General features: G+C 44.2%; 1 protein-coding gene across 1 annotated transcript in view; it reads left to right on the plus strand.

Moving 5' to 3' along the window:
* The window catches only part of CAP2 (cyclase associated actin cytoskeleton regulatory protein 2), a 131,837-nt gene extending 111,358 nt beyond the window's left edge, over nucleotides 1–20,479 (plus strand). The window contains exons 8-13 of the mRNA XM_026511541.4: nucleotides 8,453–8,642; nucleotides 9,645–9,814; nucleotides 10,924–11,047; nucleotides 11,148–11,230; nucleotides 16,212–16,352; nucleotides 19,055–20,479. Of these exons, the coding sequence (XP_026367326.1) occupies nucleotides 8,453–8,642; nucleotides 9,645–9,814; nucleotides 10,924–11,047; nucleotides 11,148–11,230; nucleotides 16,212–16,352; nucleotides 19,055–19,138 (792 nt within the window). The 3' untranslated portion in view covers nucleotides 19,139–20,479. The remainder of the gene's footprint in view (nucleotides 1–8,452; nucleotides 8,643–9,644; nucleotides 9,815–10,923; nucleotides 11,048–11,147; nucleotides 11,231–16,211; nucleotides 16,353–19,054) is intronic.
* The last annotated feature ends 2,128 nt before the right edge of the window (nucleotides 20,480–22,607 follow it).

Below are 22,607 nucleotides of genomic sequence, written 5' to 3' on the forward strand. Positions count from 1 at the left end.
AATTTGGAAATGTATCAATTTCACTAAGTTCTTGATCAAAGTACATCTTGCAAAAAATAGAAATTAGTTTTGATTCTAAAATGTAAACAAACCTAAATCATGAATTTGTGAAGTGTTTTTTTGCAGCGAGAACAGTTGGTCATGTGTATAGTAAGTCTTTAGTTCTGAAGCTGGCATTTCCTTTATTTAATCCCTCTCTCCTTTTGTGCTATATGAGTGGCTTATCACCCTCGTATTTTATTTTTAAAGATTTTATTTATTTATTTTAGAGGGAGAGAGAGAGAGTGAGGGCACAAGCAGGGGGGAGGGACAGAGGGAGAAGCAGACTCCCCCTTGAGCAGGGAGCCCACCTCGACGCTCAATCCCAGGACCCTGAGATCATGACCAGAGCCGAAGTCAGATGCCTAACCAACTGAACCACCCAGGCCCCCCATCACCTTCAAATTTTATCCATTGCCATATTGGGTAAATTAACAAAAGCATTTGACCAAAAATTTTAGTAAAACACAGCTGTACCATGTTAATGTAAGCTTATTTACGATTAAAATGGCTTTGCGATTTTTAAACTATTAGGCCCGTGTACGTCATCACTGCTACCTAGAGGTCATAACTGTAAGCCAGGGGATGGAAGGGTCAGGTTGGCTCCGAGGTGGGCAGCTAGAGAAAGAATCGGACCAAGAATCAGAAGACAGCTATCTGTGTGTGCAGGTGAAGGGGAGCTGGGGTGGTGGCCATAAGGGAAGGATGGCTGGGGGTGGGGCGGGGGTGGGGGTCCATAAATAGTACCACTGCATGTCAGATGTTTCATTTTTTAGCTTTATGTATGATCTTCACCAATACTTGGCCAGACAGGTGGCTCAAATTATGACTCTCACTAAGCTAGTTTCGTAGAGGAAATATTGTAACAAAAGTTGTGTTGTATGGGACACAATCCGCTGGTTCCAAGAGCGTGTTGCATATTTTTATTTTCTTGGTCTCTGCTTTTTAAAAAACTGGTAAAAACACAGGCCAAGATACAGGTCGGCTGACCCATTCTTAAAGGTGGATGTTATCCTGCCTCGTGTTCTCTGCATGTACATTTCTCCATCAGTGTCTGTCTTTATAGGACCCTGTCCTCTACACACATTGGATGGTGCAGCCCAGGCGTAGACCACAACAGCTCTTCTCTGGCTCCCCTAACTCCACTCTCCTAGGGAGAGCTGGTCATGCCCTCCTTTATGCCTTCCATGCCCCCATTCATGTTACACGTGGCACAAACTGTGTCTGTGATTACTTATTGTGCATGTGACACCAATTACGAGCTTCTTAACAAACAGGACGCATGTGGACTTCTTCACCGTCTATCCAGTTCCTTGCAAGGAGGCACTGGGCCAATGTTTGCTGAATGGATTGACAGATGAGTCTACTCGTCCTAATTCACTTTCAATCTATCTGTTAAAGAGTTAGGTTCTATTGAGACCAAATCATCTGCTACCCTTATTGTTGGCTTTGAAAAATCTTAGAATTCAAAATGTAAGAGTTGAAAATTTCCAAACAAACCGTTTAATTTATTTTTAAAGATTTTGTTTATTTATTTGAGAGAGAGAGAGAGAACATGAGCAGGGGGAGGGACAGAGGGAGAGGGAGAAGCAGGCTCCCTGAGGGGCAGGGAGCCTGATGAGGACTTGATCCCAGGACCCTGAGACCACGACCTGAGCTGAAGGCAGACGCTTAAGCGACTGAGCCACCCAGATACCCCCAAACTAATCAGTTATTAAGCAGAAAAATCTTAGTTGGAAAACTTAGACAGACAGACAGACAGAGATGATAGGGTTTTTTTTGCTTAAGCAGCTATGTTTCACTTTCTGCTTAATTTTTCACAAAGATACAAAACCTCTGTCTAAAAGTACCTCAATTACACCCACTTTCTACGAACTCAGCAAAATGGATAATCGGAGTGGAGTCTTTTTTGTAAATTATTTAGATCCAAAGCTAGACTATACCCTTACTAACTGGATAACTGTGGCAATGGTGTTTGTCCTTAGGGATAGAAGTGGGTTGTTAATTACATCCGCAAGTGACCCCAGCAGAACAATGAGGAGGTTTCATTTAAGAACAAGAAGTAGTTTCTTCTTCGGAATAAATTCTAAATTCTATGGGGTGCCTGGGTGGCTCAGTCTTTAAGCATCTGCCTTCGGCTCAGGTCATGATCCCAGCGTTCTGGGATCGAGCCCCGCAGCGGGCTCCCTGCTCGGTGGGAAGCCTGCTTCTCCCTCTGCCTCTGCCCCTGCTTTTGTGCGCTCTCTCTCTCTCTGTCAAATAAATAAATAAAATTTTAAAAAAGAAAAAAGAATAAAATCTAAATTCTAAAGTAATAATATGGTTAGTAATTAGTTCAAGTAACATTTAATGAAAAAAATTTCCGTGCATATATTATGTTATATATATAGTATATATAACCGAAACATTACAAGCTTTCCACGTGCCACATACAGTGATTTCATTATTTTATAGTTCGTATATATTAAAATCAGAGGAGGCGGCTGTTCCCAGGACAGTTGAAATTAATTTAGAGGAAGAGATTTGCAGATGTTTTTAAGTCTTTGTCCACCCCCCCAAAAAAGTTATAATCAAACGTCTGCTCTCAAAATTAATCTTACTGGGTCTCAAAAGCAGCATTTCTAGGTTTTGTGCTGTGCTTTTGCTGCAACATAGGCGAACTTTTTGCACCTTGAATGTGGTCATTTAAAATCATAAATACGCTGCTTTTCTTTAAGTTTCAAGTCATTGTTAACAATGACTTTAGTAGGGGCGCCTGGGTGGCACAGCGGTTAAGTGTCTGCCTTCGGCTCAGGGCGTGATCCCAGCGTTCTGGGTTCGAGCCCCACATCAGGCTCCTCTGCTATGAGCCTGCTTCTTCCTCTCCCACTCCCCCTGCTTGTGTTCCCTCTCTCGCTGGCTGTCTCTGTCTCTGTCGAATAAATAAATAAAAAATCTTTAAAAAAAAAAAAAAAAAAACAATGACTTTAGTAAAATGTATTTTTCGGTTGTTTCCAGTCTGGGGCTCTAAGATATTTGAGACTTGTTTCATCAACATATCAAAGGAGTATTTTTTTTTAAAAGATTTTATTTATTTATTTATTTTCGAGAGAGAGTGAGCGAGTGGGGGGGCAGAGAGAGAGGGAAAGAGAGAATCTCAAGCAGACTCCCCACTGAGCATGCAGCACGGAGCCCCCCACTTGGGGCTCGATCTCACAACCCCAAGATCATGACCTGAGCTAAAATCAAGAATCAGATGCTCAGGTGCCTGGGTGGCTCAGTTGGTTAAGTGTCAGCCTTCGGCTCAGGTCTTAATCCCAGGGTCCTGGGATCGAGTCCCACGTCTGGCTCCCTGCTCAGCGGGAAGTCTGTTTCTCCCTGTCCTTCTGCCCTCCCCCGCACTTACGCTTTTCTCTCTGTCTCAAATGAATAAATAAAATCTTAAAAAAAAAAAAAAGAATCGGACACTCAACTGACTGAGCCGCCCAGGCACCCCCCTCAAAGTAGTATTTTTAAAACCATTTGTGTGTGGTGGGGTCACAGCTGCTTACTTTCAGCCTTTCTCCCAGCACGTTCCGTTTCCGTCCTCACCTTCAACTTCCAGTCTGTGTGACCTTGTGCAAGTCACGTGATATCATCGTCCTGTAGGCCCTGAGCTTTGAGATGTAGGATTCTTCACTGGAGAGAGAAAAATTTGGGTAAAACACCCTGTAAAAGAATTTTTTATTGGGGTGCCTGGGTGGCTCAGTCGTTAAGCATCTGCCTTCGGCTCAGGTCATGGTCAAGAATGAGGTTTGGGTTAAAAATAGAATTTGGGGGCACCTGGGTGGCTCAGTCGTTAAGTGTCTGTGGCCCAGGGCGTGATCCCAGAGTCCTGGGATCGAGCCCCGCATCAGGCTCCTCTGCTATGAGCCCGCTTCTTCCTCTCCCACTCCCCCTGCTTGTGTTCCCTCTCTCGCTGGCTGTCTCTCTATCTCTGTCAGATAAATAAATAAAATCTTTAAAAAAAAAAAAAAGAATTTTTTATTAAGAAGAGTATTCTCTTAGAAGGATTAGAAATATTCAGATAATATGCAAATAAACAACATCTTTTATTAAATGTCTTTATTTTACTTTATTTTATTTTATTTATTTAAGTAAGCTCCACGCTCTCACAACCCTGAGATCAAGACCTGAACTGAGATCAAGAGTCAGACTCTCAGGGCGCCTGGGTGGCCCAGTCAGTTAAGCGTCTGCCTTCCGCTCAGGTCATGATCTCGGGGTCCTGGGATCATGTCCCACATTGGGCTCCCTGCTCAGCCTGGAGTCTGCTTCTCCCTCTCCCTCTGTTCTCGCTCTCTCAAATAAATAAATAAAATCTTAAAGAAAAATAAAATAAAAGCAGACGCTTAATCGACTGAGCCAGCCAGGTGCCCCTAAATGTCTTTATCTCAGTCCACGTGTGCACATCTGACCCCATACCCTCTATTCAGAGAAATGAATGCGGTCTGCAGGCTAATTCCAGGCAAGCTTGCCCATCTGGGAGCCGTCCTTCTCTGTCCCCGCAGTGACCCAGCTCACAGAGCCACCATGTCCTCCTCCAGTGCTCCTTCCTTCTCTGTGCTCTGCTTCCCACGGGGCCTCCATCCCCGTGACAGGAGGACGTAGTGCCTCACTCAACAGCGACGGAGGCTCTAGGCCCTGAGCTGATCCACTGCTTCTCATTCAGTCCACACAACCTGGTGCGTTAGCTCTAAAAGGAAATCACATGGAGAGGCGATGTCCTTGCATCTCCAGTCCCCGGGGGGGGGGGGGGGGGGGGGGCGGGTGGCGGGCGGTCCCTATCCCAGAAAGACTTGAACACTAGGCAAGGAATCAAGATTCAGGTGCAAAGTCCCCATTACTGGAACCAGCAGGTACTCAGGAAAAATGAATAAGGCAAGAGGCCAGTTTCTAGAACCAGGGGCGTAGAGTCACAACAAACCAGCACGAAGAATGACTTGATGCCGAGGTGTGGGTTTCAAACCCAAGACTTCCAATGTCTCCATAGGATATAGGGGTCCTGGTTCCAGAGTTGGCTGTAGGGGCTTGGTCAGCCACTGGGGCATTAGAGGAACAGAGCAAGGCATAGTGGAGATACAAATTAAGCCAGGTATGACACCACCTCCCCATACTTCCGTCACGTATATTCGAGCCCGAGGCCCGAGAACAACACTGCATATGTGTTGAGGAACTCAAATCTCTGGTTCTTTCATTACACTAGTGACTTTTTTTTTTTAATTCTGAATATAATATACAAGATTTCACTGAAGAAGGCTTTAGAATCAAGCAGATATGTGCTCGAATTCCGTCTCTGCCATTTACTGGCCATTTACTATTGGGTCAGTCTTTCTCATTTCCTGCTTTGTTTTCTGTTACAGAGGGATTTCAAGACAGTCCTAGTAATACCATTATGAGAACTAAGATTAACCTGAGCACGTAGCCTGGGGTGATTCTTCCCAAACTTGTCTGCCTATTGGAATCACCTCGGGAGCTTCTAACAATACAGATGCCCGTGTCTCACCTCCCCAGAGCGCGTTTCTGGAATGAGGGCTGGGCTTTCGAATTTCGAACAGATCCCCCGAATGATTCTAATGTTCACACAGGTTTGGGAACCCCTGGCATAGAGCCTGTCCTCTACTGGGCATTAAATATCTGTTAAATGAATGGAAGCAGTCAGCACTTGGCATGCAGGAGACTTTCCAGAATTCTTGGCTCCCTTCCCTTCCCTGACCATCTTCCCTCTCTTTCTACTGGGACGCCTGAAGATGCATGCTGGGCTGTGGTATCCAGGGGGAGGAGAAGAGGAGGAAGAGGCAAAGACAGGTTGCACTACAAGGGACGGCCCCCAGTCCTGTGAAGGGAGTGGCTAACACGTTTGCTTTTGAGGACAGGTCTGCAGTAAAGCGCCTGAACGCTCACTGTCAAGTCCGCTTGGAGACCAGAGCCTAGTTTTGTGCTCTCTCTGGGGCTGCTGCAAGAGTGAGCCAAAGCCACAAAGAAGAGTGGAGAGTTTCAGCTGGTCCTGAGCTCTCTTTATTTTTTAGCTTTTATATTCAGCCATTGTTGTAGTACATCCTTTGTTTGGTGTTCCCAGGTCAGCCGTCTGAAGGGATCAAAGTTCCAAAAAGTTGAATATGGGGCTTATTGGTTTCATTGTCCTCTAATGGGCTCTTGGAAAGAGACTGGATTCTGAGAGTGGGGCACCATCTAAATCATTCCAAGATATAGAAGCCAGTATCCTCTCTCCTTTCCACAAAATAGGACTAGAAAGCTGCTGTGTTTCGGATCTGAGGAGGGGGTCTGGCTCTCGCTCACCGTGTGAGTTATTATGTGCTTATGGGTAAAAGTAATACTTGGGGCTCTGAACATCTGGAAGTGAGCGCCGGAATATTGTTTGATGTGCAGAGCTTAGCTTATACGCTACTGATGATTCCGAGCAAATTCTCAGATTTCACCCCAGCAGCATAACAGTAAACATTTAAGATATTTAAAAAAAAAAAAATCGGCCAGTCTCAACAATTGGGCAGTGATTCTCTGCTTGACCCAAGGATCCTGATGGAGTCAGGCTGGTCTTCCTTAGAAACAAGAAACCATCACAAATTATAGCTTCAGGAGACGAGACCGCCAACCTACTCCGTTTTTAAGACGTGCATTCTGAATAAGAGAAGAATCTTTTATTTTTAGAGTAATTCTACACTTCATAAGGATTATATAAGTACTTTGAAAATAGCATATTTTTTTTTTATTTCAACTGGAAACTACTGCAGATTAAAACTTCCCGATACTGACACTTTGGAACACTGAGTTGTTTTTGAAAATGAGAATCTGCTGTTTTTGTTAATATTTAGCACGCATATGCTCTACATTTTGTATTTGGTATTGGAAATATCTGAGCCTAAACCACATTGCCATCACTCTCAAATTTTTTTAAGTTTCCTGACCATTTTTTAAAGATTTATTTATTTATTTGAGAGAGAGAGAGAGTCGGACGCTTGGGGGCGCCCGGGTGGCTCCGTCGGTTTGTGGCCGCTCTGGATCTCTGCGTTGTGGGATCAAACAGCCGCTGGGCTCCGTGCTCAGTGGGAAATCAGCCTGAGATTCTTGTTCTCTCTCTCCCTCTGTCCCTCCCCCTGCTTGCACTCTTTCTCTCTCTTCCTCAAATAAATAAATCTTTTAAAAAATTTTTTTAAAAAGTCGGACACTTAACTGACTGAGCCACCCAGGTGCCCCTAATTTTCCTATTTTTTAATTGATCTAACTTGTAATTCCTTATCATAGGTATACAGTTCTACTTCAGGTTTTAAAGTAAAATAGCATATCACCCAAGTTTGTGGCATATGTGCGCGTCTGTCCTACAAGTTTTAAGTTTGGGGGGGGTCTCAAAACCTTAAAAGATACTCCTGTATTGTCTAGCACCTTTTACTGTCATATAAATTTGTTAGAACTTCATACTGAAATAATATTTGATTTTCAAAGTACTTATATAATCCTTATGAAGTGTAGAATTACTCTAAAAATTTTCAGTCGGCTAAGCATCCAACTCTTGGTTTTGGCTCAGGTCGTGATGTCAGGGTCATGGGATCGAGTCCTGTGTCATTGGGTTCTGAGCTCAGCAGGGAGTCTGCTGGAAATTATCTCCCTCTGCTCCTCCCCCTGCTCATGCTGTCTCTCTCTAAAATAAATAAATAGTATCTTTAAAAAAAATTTGAATTTCACATAGCAGCAAAAGTAAGCGTAAGCATAGATCTTGCTCAGAAAGGATTCAGGTTTTAGTCGGTTCACCATCAGCATGAGATGAACGAAAGCATCAGATGGGTCCTGGACTCTGGTCACGTTCAGATTTGACAGGCATCCAGGTCACACAAGGCCCTTGCTCGGAGGTCAGTTTGAGGCGTTAAAAAATGAGTTCCAGAGGAAGAGTTCGAGTATCTCTTTCTTGAGTTTCTCAAAAGAGGTTCAAAAACACCTAATAACCGCTGAGTGTTTTCCACTCATCTCTCTCTCTCATTGGTGGTTGCAATTCCCAGGGGCCCAAAAAGTCGAATCCTCTTATCAGTTGGACTACATTTTTCTTATGATTCTCAACTGGCCAAGGCTGGTTTGATTCGAGCCCCGAGCTTTGGACGTGACCCTGTGAATGTGGCTTTGTTTGCCTCTGAGTTGGCGGCAGGAACCCAGTTTCCACCCACAGGGCTGTACAGCTCAGTCACACTCCCATTCCCAAGGTCGAGCCCCACCTCGGTCCCGGTCCTCCCAAACAGACCCGTGATGCACAGGTGTGCCCCCTCAGTGCCCGTTGTGTTGAACCCTACTTCCTCATTGGTAACAGGTTCTGAGTGACGGTAGCAGAATCCCAGCTCTCAGTGAGGGCATCAGTCTGAAGGCAATGCTTTCCGTTTTCTCTCTCGCACAGGGTCCAGTAGCATCAACGGCATCAGCACTGTCCGTCCTCTCCCCTGGGCCTGGCCTTCCTCCGCCCCCTCCTCCTCCACCTCCCCCAGGGCCACCTCCACTCTTTGAGAATGAAGGCAAAAGAGAGGAGTCCTCCCCTTCACGCTCTGCTCTATTTGCCCAACTTAACCAAGGAGAAGGAATTACGAAAGGTGAGAAAACTTGATGCTGGCTCCCTCTGGTTCCAGGCACACAGATCCCCCAGAGCCCACAATGCATCATTCCATCCCCATCCCCAACACACAGGGAGCTGCTGTTGGGAAAGCAGAAGCCTGCAAGGTTCTTCATCTTGAGGCAGATGGGCTCAGTGGGCTGTTGTGTGGACCAGCAAGAAGAACTCAGAGACTCTGGGTTCTAAGTGGACCACTGCACTGCACCACCACTTAAGCCTCTGATACTCTGACACCATCTACAACCAAGGCATTAAGATTGAGTGAAATAAAATGACAAGCAAACGTACCTCTGTCCTCAAGCACTGTACAGGCTTGCCAAATAATTATATCATTGAAGTACTTTTGTCCTTACGATGAACAGGTTTTTTTAAAATCATATGATATTTAAAATATATCAGGATGTACATGCATTCTAAACAATAAAGTTTATGCAAATGCATTTTTGCTTTAGACAGGTAATAGGAGTTATTGTATAGTTGTCCTTGTGCACTGGGGGCTAGAAGCTAAGAGCCCCAAATTCTAAATTTTTCTCTGGGTCCAGCTGGCTGGGCTGTCCCCTTATCTGCAAAGTAGAGGAATGGATTCATAACCCTAACGTTGACTCCATACTCTGACACAGACTTGCTGGGATGCCGTATCTTTGTAGGCACCTGGGGAATGACATAGCCACAAGAAAAGAAGTAAATCATGTGATCCTTTTTGGCCAAGTGCTTTGCTTTTTGTAGAATTTTTATCTATCATCATACCTCCTTAAAGAAGAGGTTCCTCCAATTTAAAAAACATTTACAGTGCTTCTAATTAACACTAAATTTATACGGCCTCACACTCTGCCTATTGTAAACCTTGAGAGAACGCTAGACTGTTATGACAATGGCATTATCAAAATTTCTTGTGCTGTTTACACCACATTGATCTAAGAAGTTAGGGACATCTCCTTTTGCATAAAATACAAAGAGACGTGGCTATATGTTACCTTCCCAGGGCTCCGGCACGTCACAGATGACCAGAAGACATACAAGAATCCCAGCCTACGGGCTCAAGGAGGACAAATTCCATCTCCTACCAAAAGCCATGCTCCAGGCCTCAGGGCTCCCCACCCTCCTCAGAAACACGCTCCTGTGTTCGAGTTGGAGGGAAAGAAATGGAGAGTGGTGAGTGAAGCCCTTTACTCCTTATTCCCAACGCGCTCCAGTGAAAGGACCGTTGCTCAACCGTTGACTAAGGTCTAAGGGTTACTAAGGCTAAACCGTTTACCAGGGTCTTAAGGGTTTCTGAGTGAAGTGACAAAGGCACAAGACACTGCTTAGAGTAGAAACCAGGGCATTTCTGAATGCTTCGGTCAACTTCTGCTGTTTTTCACTACGTGTTATGCATTGTTTTCCTCAACGTTTTAAAATTATTTTTTTAAATCATGGTAAAAATCACAGAACATAACATTTACCATCTTAACATCCAAGTGTATGTAATGACTCACGGACAAGAAGTGCATTTGTGTTGCTGCGTGGCCGTCAGCCCATCCGTCCAGAGAACTGCTCCCATCTTGAACACTGGAACCTTGAGCCCCTCAAAGAACCGCTCCCCATCCCCCCCTCACCTCAGCCCTGGCATCCACCTTTCTACTTGCTGTCTCTACTTGACCACTCTTTCCATAAACTTTTAATCTGTGCCCCGTTCTGGTTGTAGGATGTTCTGTCCCACTGACGGAGGCACCCACGTAACGTAAGCGAGCCACCCAGCACGTGCAGCCGTAGTGTGAACAGGACAAAGGGACTTCAAACGTGCATGAAAGCTGGTGCCTCCTGACAGTCCAGGGAGCTTCCCCAACGGTGCAGGACCAAGGTCCCCAGAGAGGTAGTGTTGGGCTGTCAGTGCGCATGGGCTTACAGCACCATTGTCACCAGCCTATTTGCCCAACTCGCATTTGATGCAGCACATTTTGCTGCAGGGTGAAGGCCAGATTCAGCATACAGACTTGACAGAAAGCTCCCACCCCCACCCACCAGCCTGGGTGCCTGATATTTGACTGTTTGCAAATGGACCCTGACGCCCTCCCGGGCAGTGGTTCCATCCATTCCCATCATTACAAGAATAGAGGAAGACCTGGGGCTTGGTCTGTAAAAAAAAAAAAAAAAAAAGTGGTTTGGAAAGAACATATTGAAAAGCTGTATGAGTGTTGAAACCCGTAGTGATTTCAGCACGTGATGGATGCCGTCCGTCCATACATCCTTGGAGTCAGTGTTTGCGTGTGTTTTAATTGTAGGAGTACCACGAGGACAGGAATGACCTGGTGATTTCCGAGACGGAGCTGAAGCAAGTGGCTTACATTTTCAGATGCAACAAGTCCACTCTACGGATAAAGGGGAAAATCAATTCCATTACAATCGGTAGGGAAGAGCCGGGGCCCTGGGCTTCCTATGCCCGGTTGCTCTGCATAAACATGCGGGGTGTGTTTCACGGAGCTTTGCTTTGTCTCGTTTTTCCTAGACAACTGTAAGAAGTTTGGCCTCGTGTTTGACAACGCGGTAGGCATTGTGGAAGTGATCAATTCCAAAGATATTCAAATGCAGGTAAGGGGCCCTGTCTTTCTTTTCTTTCCCTTTTTCTTTTCTTTGCTTTTCTTTTCTTTCCTTTCCTTTCTTTTCTTGCTTTTTTTCTTTTCTTCCTTCCTTTCTCTCTTTCAAGATTTTTTTTATTTATTTACTCGCAAGCAAGTTGGGGGAGGGGCAGAGAGAGAGACTCTTAAGCAGACTCTCTGCTGAGCATGAGCCCAATGCGGGGCTTGATCTCATGACCTTGAGATCATGACCTGAGCCAAAACCAAGAGTCAGATGCTCAACCGACTGAGCCACCCAGGTGCCCCCATATAAGTCGCCTTTTCAGCCATGCCCTCTGCCCCCTTTGCAGCTTTGCTCAGACCATCCAGCTGCCTGCACGGGGCTGGCCATGTCCATCTAGAGAACCGCCTCTTGCCTTTCCTTCAGACACAGCTGTGTCATCCCCTCCTCTCTTGGACGGTGTTAATTCCTCCTTTTCGGTCTCTTAGAACACATCCTATCTGGCACTGCCGTCACTGTTTACCATGCCTGGTTCAGGGCCACAAATTAGTCTTTACAGCCACAGAAACTGGCACAGCCCCTGCACACAGTCGGTGTCCAATAAATGTTTGGTGAGTGGTGACTGGGAGGCATCAACTAATGAATGAACACAGATACTAAGAGATTCTCCCAGCCTAACAGCACCATTCTGAAGAGAATTTTCTTTGCTGAGGGAGCATTGGTTCTAAGTCAGGAGGAGGAAGTATTTTTCTGAAGTCAGTGAGATATTCAGACCAACAACCTGGAAAGTAGGATTGGAATTGAATTTGCAAACTAGGAAAAAACATGCACTCTTTTGATTAGTTTTGATTTAACCCAGTGGGATTTTACAATATGCCAAAAGCTAAAGGACCTCCTGCCTTTGGCCAATTATAACTTCCACCTTTGATTACACTCTCGTCATATTGTTTTTTAAGACTTTTTTTTAAGTAATCTCTATACTCAACATGGGACTCGAACTCACAACCCCGAGGTCAAGAGTCACATGCTGTACACATTGAGTCAGCCAGGCGCTCCTGTCTTCGTATTGTTAATTAACCCCTTATGATCCCATGTTTCCTGATAATGTTTGTGAACCTTGGATTCTGGTTTTATAGATCTTTCTCTCTTGTTTTACTGGGCTTTTTACTGTCACTTTCAATTAGAGTACATTTGAATGGACATTTTACATTTCACTCACTGCTATTTAAGACGTTGGTTTTGTGTGTGTGTCCGGTTAATGGAAAGAGCCCTGCACTGGGCACCCGAGCCCTGGGCACGAGCCCCGGCTCTGTCCTCACCCGCTACGTGCACTTGGGCCATTGGCTTCACCTCTGACTCCCAAGTTCCCTGCCCTGAAACGCAAGGTGAGCTGGAGGGATTCTAAGTCCTCCTCACCCCAAAGTCCAAATATTCTTGCCGCATAGGCTCTGTGGGTCCGTGTATCTTTTCCACATTCCAGTTCTGTGTATTCTCTGCAGTGTGTCTGTGTACGTCCCCTCCCCCTAACCATTCTGCTTCCACGGCGTCATAAATTCCATTCCTTGATAGAGAATCACTTCAGGAGAGAGCAGCCAAGCAACTCCTCCCGGGCACTTACTATATGGTCGTCTTCGCCATATAAACAGGGAGACTTGACCATCCTCGGGTCCTACTTTAGGTCTAAAATGTGAGTCACAGCACAGAGCACGCACTCGATCATCCGTTTGCCGAATGTTTACTGGACACACCTGATATGCTGGGCACTGTTCTCGGCTCTACTAATGCCAGTAAGCAAATGAGACAAAAATCCTTGCCCTCGCGAAGTTTGTATTCTGTAATACCACCTCCTAACTTAGCATTTCTTTTTTTTTTTTTTAAATGCAGATTCTGATTCACCAGGTCTAGTACGCTGGGGTGGGTCTAGGATTCTGCATTTCTTTTTTTTTTTTAAAGATTTTATTAATTTATTCAACAGAGATAGAGACAGCCAGTGAGAGAGGGAACACAAGCAGGGGGAGTGGGAGAGGAAGAAGCAGGCTCATAGCAGAGGAGCCTGATGTGGGGCTCGATCCTTAACTGGGATCACGCCCTGAGCTGAAGGCAGACGCTTAACCGCTGTGCCACCCAGGCGCCCCCTAACTTAGCATTTCTGACAACCACATTTATCCGTTTATTGAGTAATGCTCCTTCTCCCAGAGTATTATGCATGAAAATTTTAAAGAAGGAAGTCACTCACCATCATCCGAAGTCCAGTTCCTCAAGAAGAAGTGTGCTCATGGAAACCTAACAATGAGACCATAATTTCTAAACTCTTTTGGATGGTGGAAGTTCCTACATAAAGATCCAGGCTTTCTCCCACTTTTTAACCCACAAAAGTCTCAGAAATAATATTCTGTGACTGAGGTGAGAACACATATTTAGCCAGGTGAAAAGTATCGTGGAAATAATCTAATCTAATCTAATCTCCTCTTAATTTTAGAGAGTTTATTTCAAGCGTCCTTTTATTCTTACAGAAATAGGATTGGGTAGCACTGATGAAACCATATATAAGGAGTTAGCATTTTTTAAAAGATGGATTTATTTGAAAGAGAGTGAGTGAGCACAGGAGCAGGGGGAGGGGCAGAGGGAGAGAATCCCAAGCAGACTCCCCACTGAGCTCAGAGCCCAATGTGGGGCTTGATCTCAACACCCTGAGATCATGACCTGAGCTGAAATCAAGAGTTGGACGCTCAACCGACTGAGCCACCCAGGCACCCCGGGAGTTAGCATTTTTCAATGAAAATACATCACGTTCAAAATGAAAAACCAGTTGAATTAAGTACAAAACACGAAGCTATAGAAAAGTAGAAGAAAACAGTTTTAAATATTCATGAAATTTTTGGAGGGAGAAATAATTCTAAATTGAGAAGTAATAGAAATTATGCAAAAAGATATATCTACTGAAAAATTTAAACTGCTGAATTCTGCACAAAAATAATTGACATGTAACCATTTTTAAAAGTGATTTAGAAAGTGGGGCTCCTGGCTGGCTCGGTCAATGGAGCACACCACTCCTGATCTCAGGGTTGTGGGTTCGAGCTTCACACTGGGGTGTAAAGATTACTTAAAAATAAAATATTTTAAAAGCGCTTTTTAAAAAAAGATTTATTTATTTATTTGACACAGAGCAAGGGACAGAGCACAAGCAGGGGGAGCAGCAGAGGGAGAGGGAGAAGCAGACTCCCCACAGAGCAGAGAGCCCAAGGCGGGGCTTGATCCCAGGACCCTGAGATCATGACCTGAGCCGAAGGCAGACGCTTAACCAACTGAGCCACCCAGGCGCTCCTAAAAATCTTTTTATAGAGAAACAAATTTATAAAAACCCTAACTAATCCAGAACGTATTAAATGCTAGAGCACTGGCTTGGGCAAGGTCACCCACCACCTGTCACTCGGCAGAGGAGATACTCTTTGGCCTTGTTCTCTTGATAAGACACAGTCTCTGTTCTCAAAGTGTTCCCGGACCTGCAGGGGAAAAGCGTGCAGACAATCTACTCTAATGCGGCAGTGACCAAAACACCGTGGAAAAGACCATTCTTACCGTATCAGGGTGATGTTTTAAGGTCTGCTGTTGCTTTTTCAGACTCTCAGATACATGCGGTATTCAAGCATTTTTAATATAACATGGCAGCTTATAAATAAAGTATATGAGCGCCACGCGCTTGCCTCACGTGTCCCCATTCTACCTCACGAACAAATCACCGAAGATCCCCTGAGAGTTTATCCTTTCTCTCGACTTGCCTCGCCCCCCATACCGTGCTGGGCAGCGTGTAGATGTTTGTCATCACTCCAAGATAGACAAATCTAGAAACTACCGAGACATTACCGCTCACACATTCTTGAAGTACAGCTCTATGTGTTATTACTACTGTAGGGTATTTATGGCAAAGCCCTGTGCTTACCTGACCTCGAACTACCTCTGCTTTTGGGGGGTGGGGCACTGGGGCTCATTTCTAACTCAGTGTCCAGTTTCTATGGAGAGAGGGGAAAACAGAGAAGTGTGGTGCCCTGGCTAGAATCCCCCTAAGGAATTCTTTACATCATCTGCGCCATCAACGGGAGTTGCCCCTTGGGTTTGCGATCCAGCCTTTTCTTCAGGGTGAAAGAGGAGATGTCTTTATCACTTCAATTACCATTACAGGAAGGAAAATTATAGAGTTGTAATATGGTCATTGGGGGAACAGTCTGCCCTATAGAGATTTGGAAGGAGAGGGAATGTCTGAAACCCATTAAAAGAGAAATTTGAAACTGAGCAGAATTTTTATAGCACATAGATGTTTGTAAACAATATAAAGAATCACCCCCTCTTGTGTATGGTCCTGTTTATCTATACAGTGTGTGGCCTGAACCACGTCCCCACTTTTGGCTCCTGGAATTAATACATTTCAGAATACCTAGACTCTCATTGTCTTACTCAGGCTTCGCGTTCAGCCAGTGAGATTTTTATCTAGCAAAAGATTTATGTGAAAAGAATTGTAGTGTTCCTTATTTAGGTTCAAGGAAAAAATCCACTCAATTACGGAATCATGTATTTACTTTTAAATGACAATATTAGTATTTGTTTTAACCCAAGACTCATAGATTTGTCAGAACTAAAATTTTAAGCAAATAAAAGCAAATGCATCTCGTTACTTTTATCGTGAAATCAAATATATGTTTCAAATCCACTAGAGGGTTGTGAGACTTCGTCTGAACACTTAGCTGCTGTTTTCACATTCATCCCTTTATCTGTCTCAGGAAAAGAGACCCTGCGGCTTGAATCCCTTTGTGTGGTCCTTTCATTCTGTCCCCAGATGACACCCACCGGTTCACCTGGAGACGGTGCCGCTACCCAGCCTCTCCAGCCCTGACCCAGCTCTTCCTCAAGCTGGGGGGAGCCCATGGATTGTGCTTTATTCGAGGACATTGTAATTTTTATTTATGTGGGTGCCAGCTTGTCCTTTTGAATATTTCAGGTAATGGGGAAGGTGCCAACAATTTCCATTAATAAGACAGAAGGCTGCCACATATACCTCAGCGAAGACGCACTGGACTGTGAGATCGTGAGTGCCAAGTCGTCTGAAATGAATGTCCTCGTTCCTCAGGATGGTGATTACGTAAGTACCTTTCAAAAGACGGTAAAGAATTTTTCTTGAACCTTCTTTAGTAACTATCTTAGAGATTGATTCATTAACTCCCAACCTAGGAGCTCGTTTGTGGAGTAATTCACAGGCAGGAGAGAAATTCCGAGAGTTGCCTTTCGCCTTGCTTCTCCCCTATTCGTGTCTTGGCTGTGCTCATTCTTCGATGTGTGATTCTGTGGGCAGTTTACTAATAATTAACCTTCACGCATTAGCTTTTATCAAGTAGTACCTCATGCGTCTGAGTTCATGGTATTTAGGACTAAATATTGTCCTTTGCTCTGGTGGAGGCAAACAGAAAGGAGAGAGAAATGGGGGGGGGAGGGAAGTGGATGATGATAAGTAGACCTATTGCTGTTAGGGATACTTATGTCAGGGGTTCTCAGACCCAGCGGAAGGATCCGCCGAGAAGCTCCATGAGAACAGGCTCCCAGAGTCTGCGCCTGGACAGTGGATTCAGGAGGCTTCGGGTGGGGTCTGGGGCATCTGTATTTTAACAGGCATCTCGGGTGATTCCGATGCGGTCAGTCCATCCAGCCCTTCCGAGAAACCCAGCCTAAGTGATTCGGCCACCATTCCTCTCCCCCAACAAAGCAGCCTCTAAGAGAAGCATGCAGACATCCTCACACGTTGAAAAGGAAGTCCAGATGAACACACGTGCTGCATCAGGCAGTGTGGCGGACTCGCACCTCCTTCCCTTTGGAAGCAAGTTACTGCTTCCTTCTCGTTGTCGCTTTTGGAGGTACAGATAAATCCAGAGATGATGCCCTCTGATTCTAATTGTGCAAGGGGACAGTGACCCAGGGAAGGATGGGAGAAGAAGTAACTTCGAAGGCACCCCATCAGCCTGTGGGTCAGTCACCAGCCGTGTCCTCAGGCAGACAGCAACCGTGCCAGAATGTTCTCCTCTCACCTGTCAATAAAATTCTTCAGCGCTACCCAGCTACGTGCTACAGAATGCAGCCTAGAATCCGTCATGGAAGGCTGAAAAACAAAGGTCTGCCAGCACCAGGCCATGCTTCACGGCTCTCTGGCTAGTCTCGCCCCAAGCTTGAGAAGAGCCCTCTCACATTCTCTATCTAAAAACCACTGAGGAGCTAAAGCTGGTACAGAGCGGCTTGGGACAGGAGAGCCAAAAAATTAGGGGGCTCCCTGGCCTTTGCAGCTGTTCCAGCAGAAGGCTCCACTGCGTGGGAGCTGGATCTGCTAAGAAAAGTGGTGAGTCTGGGTCAGCATTCCAGACTAAGTGAGCTAGCATCCCTGGGCGTGGTACCTGGCATCTGCACTTGTTAAAGCTTCTCGGTGATTCCGCTGTGGAGCCAAGCTGGAGATCCACTGACCTAAGGCATGAGTATAGGGCTAAACCCGAGCTTCTAACCCCTATGGGTAGGTTATCTTGTGCCCTCATTCCGTGGTCCTCTTAGCACATTTTCTAGTGGGAGGTGGTAGGGAGAGGCGGAGGTCCTGCCACGGATGTTGTAATCTGGGAATGGATGGTGGGAATGATTCATCCCGAAGGAAGTCCGATGCCCAGAGAAGAATGTCATCATATTACTATCCCTTCACTCCCAAAAAAGATGTGGGATGGCTCTATATAGTACAGTTTACTATCAAAGAAGCACCTTCACTCTGGAACATTCTCTACCTGGCCTGGTACTTGAGAGCAAGCACCAAGCCTTGTTTACTTCCAGAAGACGCAGGTGGATCCCACATCTAAGAGTATATGTACTCATGGGTGGGTTCCACTGAAAGATGGCGTCTCATTGATGGAGGAGCAGAGGCATCAGCTTATCAGACACTTGGGGTTTAACAGCCATGCTGTGTGCACACGACGTCCCGGGAGGGCACAGAAGCCGGGGCCAAGGGGACTGCCTCTCTTCTTCCTTGTCGAGCCTTTTCTGAAATGACTGCAGAATCACTTTCTGGGGAAAGGAGAGAGTCCAAACTACTTTTATTTTGGCTCCTCCCCACGGTGTCCCCCCACCCCTGCCAACCCCTGCCCTCTCTCCCTGTGTGGTGCACGTGCGTGTATTTCCTAATGGGAGGAGTAGGGTGGCAGGATGCAGGGTGACACATTGATGTATAACCCAGAGCACATCTTCGTGGTTCATCGAAGAGTATACAGAGAACGCCGGGGCAAAGCCTTGCCAGTCGGTGTGACTAGGGATCCGCAGCCTCAGTGTCCCCTCGGAACTTGTTGGAAATGCAGATTGTCATTCTCTTCCCCCGATCTACAGAATCAGAATCTGCATTTTAACAGGCTCCCCAGGTGATCCTGTGCAGGTTTGCATGTGGCGGAGAGTGGGTAGAGAGGCTATCTGGCTTGAAGTCCGGCTGCTCTGCTTACTGCGATACCATCTTCGGCCATCTGTTCAACCTCTCAGACCTGCGCCCTGTAGATGGCATCTCAAGAACACCTAGCTCACAGGGCTGTAGACTAAGAGAGTCCACGTATATCTAGTACCTAGAAGACTGCCTGGTTTTAGTAGGTTCTAGCTTTAATGATGATGCTAGCAGATAGTCACAGATGCGACACAACTATGCAAGTCTCCACAGGACCCAGAAGACCCCTCTACAACACAGGTTTGGGTTTCATTAAATGTCATTGTCCACCATATGACCCTAATCAGCCTTATGTCTGTTTGTTTAAGTAACTTTGTTCTTCTGCATTTTTCCAGAGAGAATTTCCTGTTCCAGAACAGTTCAAGACAGCCTGGGATGGATCCAAGTTGGTCACCGAACCTGCAGAAATTATGGGCTAACCTCTGGAGAGACCGAACCCCCTGACCTGAACCCATTAAAAAAAAAAAAAAAGGCAGCATTAAACACCTAGAAGTGGCAGTAACACCTACGGCTTTAGTTTTGGCCTCCAACAATTCTTTGTTCTAGAAACAGCATCATTTCTGGCATGCGTTCGTGGGCATTTTGAAGTATTAAACATGTCTTCATGATTTGCCTTTGTGTGTGATTTGAGTTCCACATGATGACTTGTGAGCATTACACATTTAAAGGGGGTAAAAATAGTATTCTGTCCCCCTAATATCATTAACATGGTAGCTGATAGGTAAAAATACTGCATGATTCAATTTGACACTTATGTTTAACTGCTAGTTGAAAAATAAAACCTCTGAGAATCTAAGATGTACATTTTTACCTTTAGGCATTTTCTATGTGATGTAGTAGTAGTTATGCTCTGAAAAATCTAACATTTTTTTTCTCATTTTTACCAAATGTTCACCTTTATCAGCACGTATACATCGTCAGCATGAATACATATTTCAACCCATTTTTTAAAAACATAAGAAAATTCCATCCTAAGGACAATATCCAGTTACTTGGTCCTTAGAAGACTTGTATTCTTCACAGTTACTAAAAACTACAAGTAGATTCTAATGATTTATCTTAAAATGTTCTTTTGCCATGTCACATGGAAAACTTTTACTTTTCTGCAGAAAGATTTGTATGCCAAAAGATTGGTGGGAGGAAGCAGATGCGCGTAGTACCTCGCAATTTTGCTCGAAGATCAAGCTCAATTTTTTGTTTCCCAATTTTGAGCCTGTTGAATATCAGATGCCTTGTAAATTATGCCGTTGATGTTGTATTACAGACTGTTTTCTTTTTCACTTGCCAGACTTCTAACCAGTCTCAAAAAAAAAAAAAAAAAATGAATGTTAAAAAGCCATAGCTGTAATACTTCTTCCAAAACCTGAAGAATTGTTTGTTGGTTTGACTGGCTGCTCCTATTTTGTAGTATTGAAAGGACATGCTTTTTCAATATAAGAGAAACTATGATATCCCTTTGTATCTTTTCAGTACACAGTGCTGAAAAATCTGCAACTTCTTGGATCACATGTAATGAATTCTAGTATAATGCTTGCAGACCCAATACAAGCATATATATTGTGCCTACTACAGCCTTTGGAATACGTCATTTCCATTTTTTAAATATCTTCTATATCCATATAGTATTCAAATTACTAATGCTCATGTACCAAGGTTTTGCTATAAAAGTTTTCTTCATATGAATAATGTGGCTTTAGTAAATATCTTTTTTTTCAACTGTAAACTTATTCTGAAATAAAGTAAAATTTTAATTGTTTAAATACTGTGATGAATTCTGATTGTTAAAAATATTTTTTTCTGCTTTGACTTGCCCCTTGCTCGTCTGTCAGATATGTTACATTCAGGAAAGACAGCTGAGCCCTTCTGGTTGGCTTGGAGAATGTATCCAGCATGCCATCAGCTTCCCTGAAGAATGGCTTCTTCAAGATAGATATCAGATAAAGCCATTTGCAGTTGGAATGACTGTCAGTCAGAAAATTCTAGAATCGAGTTGCATAATTCAAGTCCTCTTCAAAGATTTTACTTATTTATTTGACAGAGTACAAGCAGGGTGAGCAGCAGAGAGAGAGGGAGAAGCAGACTCCCCGCTAAGCAGGGAGCCCGACTCAGGGCTCCATCTCAAGACCCTAGGATGACCTGAGCCGAAGGCAGACGCTCAACCACTGAGCCCCCCAGGCACCCCTAGTTTTTAATAGGATACAATAATACATATACATGTACTTGAATGTATAATTATAAATAAATTTATGTAATAAAATAATAAATTATAAATTTGTAAATAAACTTCTGGAGGAAGGAAGAACTGTAAGTGGGAAGAAAAGACACTAAAAAGGACATGCTACATAGCCATTAAATAGTAATAATTTTATATTGAAAAAGTTCACTCAAAAAGACTCTGTCGACTGGCCTTGGGCTTGCATCAGGCTTTCAAAATGCTTCACTGCAGATATTAAAAATCTGGACTTGAGGTTCAATTATTTTATCAGCCCTGGGGCCTTAAGTCACCTACTGGTTTTATGAGTAGATTGAATTTGTTGAAAAAGGTGGGGAAAAAACAACTTTGACAATGTATAGGAAAATGATTATCCAGACGGTGCTGCATCTGCAATATGCTTTCCTTCTTGCACATCATTGAATTCCAAAGTTACCAGTGCTATGACCGAAAAAATACTGTCAAAGGGGTAAGAAACCCACAGGAGCAGAACTGTGTGTCATGTATATTCACTGAAAATCAAAACAAAAAAAACATTAAAATAAAAAAAATAAAAAGGAGGGCACGTATTGCATGGTGCATGGGGTGTTATACGCAAATAATGAATCACGGAACTTTACATCAAAAACTAAGGATATACTGCATGGTAACTAACATAACATAATAAAAAATTATATTAAAAAAAAGTAAGTGTCAGAACATTAAGTGCCAAGGGTCTCCTGCATCCCTCTGATTTGCAATGTTACAAAGTATCATTTTGTAGGATTGAATGATAACCCAGAATCTGTTGTTTTGAAAACCCTTTCCTTGGTAATACAGTTTCCACCAAATAACCTATTAGTGATAGTTTTCCTTTAGTAACAAGACATCTTAAAGTGAAGGATGGCTACTAACCACTTATCTACAGAAAGTCTTTCTAGAACTGGTAGGAAATATATATAGTTTTATTCACTTATTCTTTCGTTCACTGAAAATGTCTTCAACTTCTTAGAGTCTAGATGAGTTTATCTAAAGAATCCCTTCATTTTAAAGAGGTCAGAGCTGAGGTCTAGTCACATTAGCAACTTGTCTAAAGCAAACAAGGACTAGCGCGTGCACACACACACACACACACACCCTTTTTTGTAACTAATTTGGCTTCGAATATCGCCATGTTTCTGAAACTCTCAAAGGACATAAATCTAGTGGCTTTCTGTCATTCCTCATCCACTGAGATTGTGGATGCTTCCATTTCCTTGTTAAACTCCTTTTGGTTTTGTGATACACAGTAAACTTCTCTGGCTCCCGTCCCTTCTTTTTCTCCCCGTCAAATGCTCATTTGTCGCCCTTAACTTCATCTATCACTCTTATGTAGATGACTGCCAAATCCACATCCCCAGCCTGAATCCATCTCCCCGGAGTCTTAACTCCCAATTGCCCAGAGAGTATTTCTACCTGCCTGTCCCAACTGCATTCCACATGGCGAAAATGAATACACATCCGCCCTACGTATCCGTATTTTCCTCCTCTGCCTGTCTAGCTGCGGTCAGTTGTCACCGTACATCTACAACCAGACATTTCCCTCGATGGGAACTGCTGAAGGAGAACCAGATCTGGAAGGAACCATCGTTTAGTCTTAAACGTGTTTAATTCAGGATATCTTTGTGACATTTAATTGGAAATGAAGAGTACGCAGT

This window comes from Ursus arctos, unplaced genomic scaffold (assembly GCF_023065955.2).
Source record: "Ursus arctos isolate Adak ecotype North America unplaced genomic scaffold, UrsArc2.0 scaffold_31, whole genome shotgun sequence".
Classification (NCBI taxonomy): Eukaryota; Metazoa; Chordata; class Mammalia; order Carnivora; family Ursidae; genus Ursus; species Ursus arctos.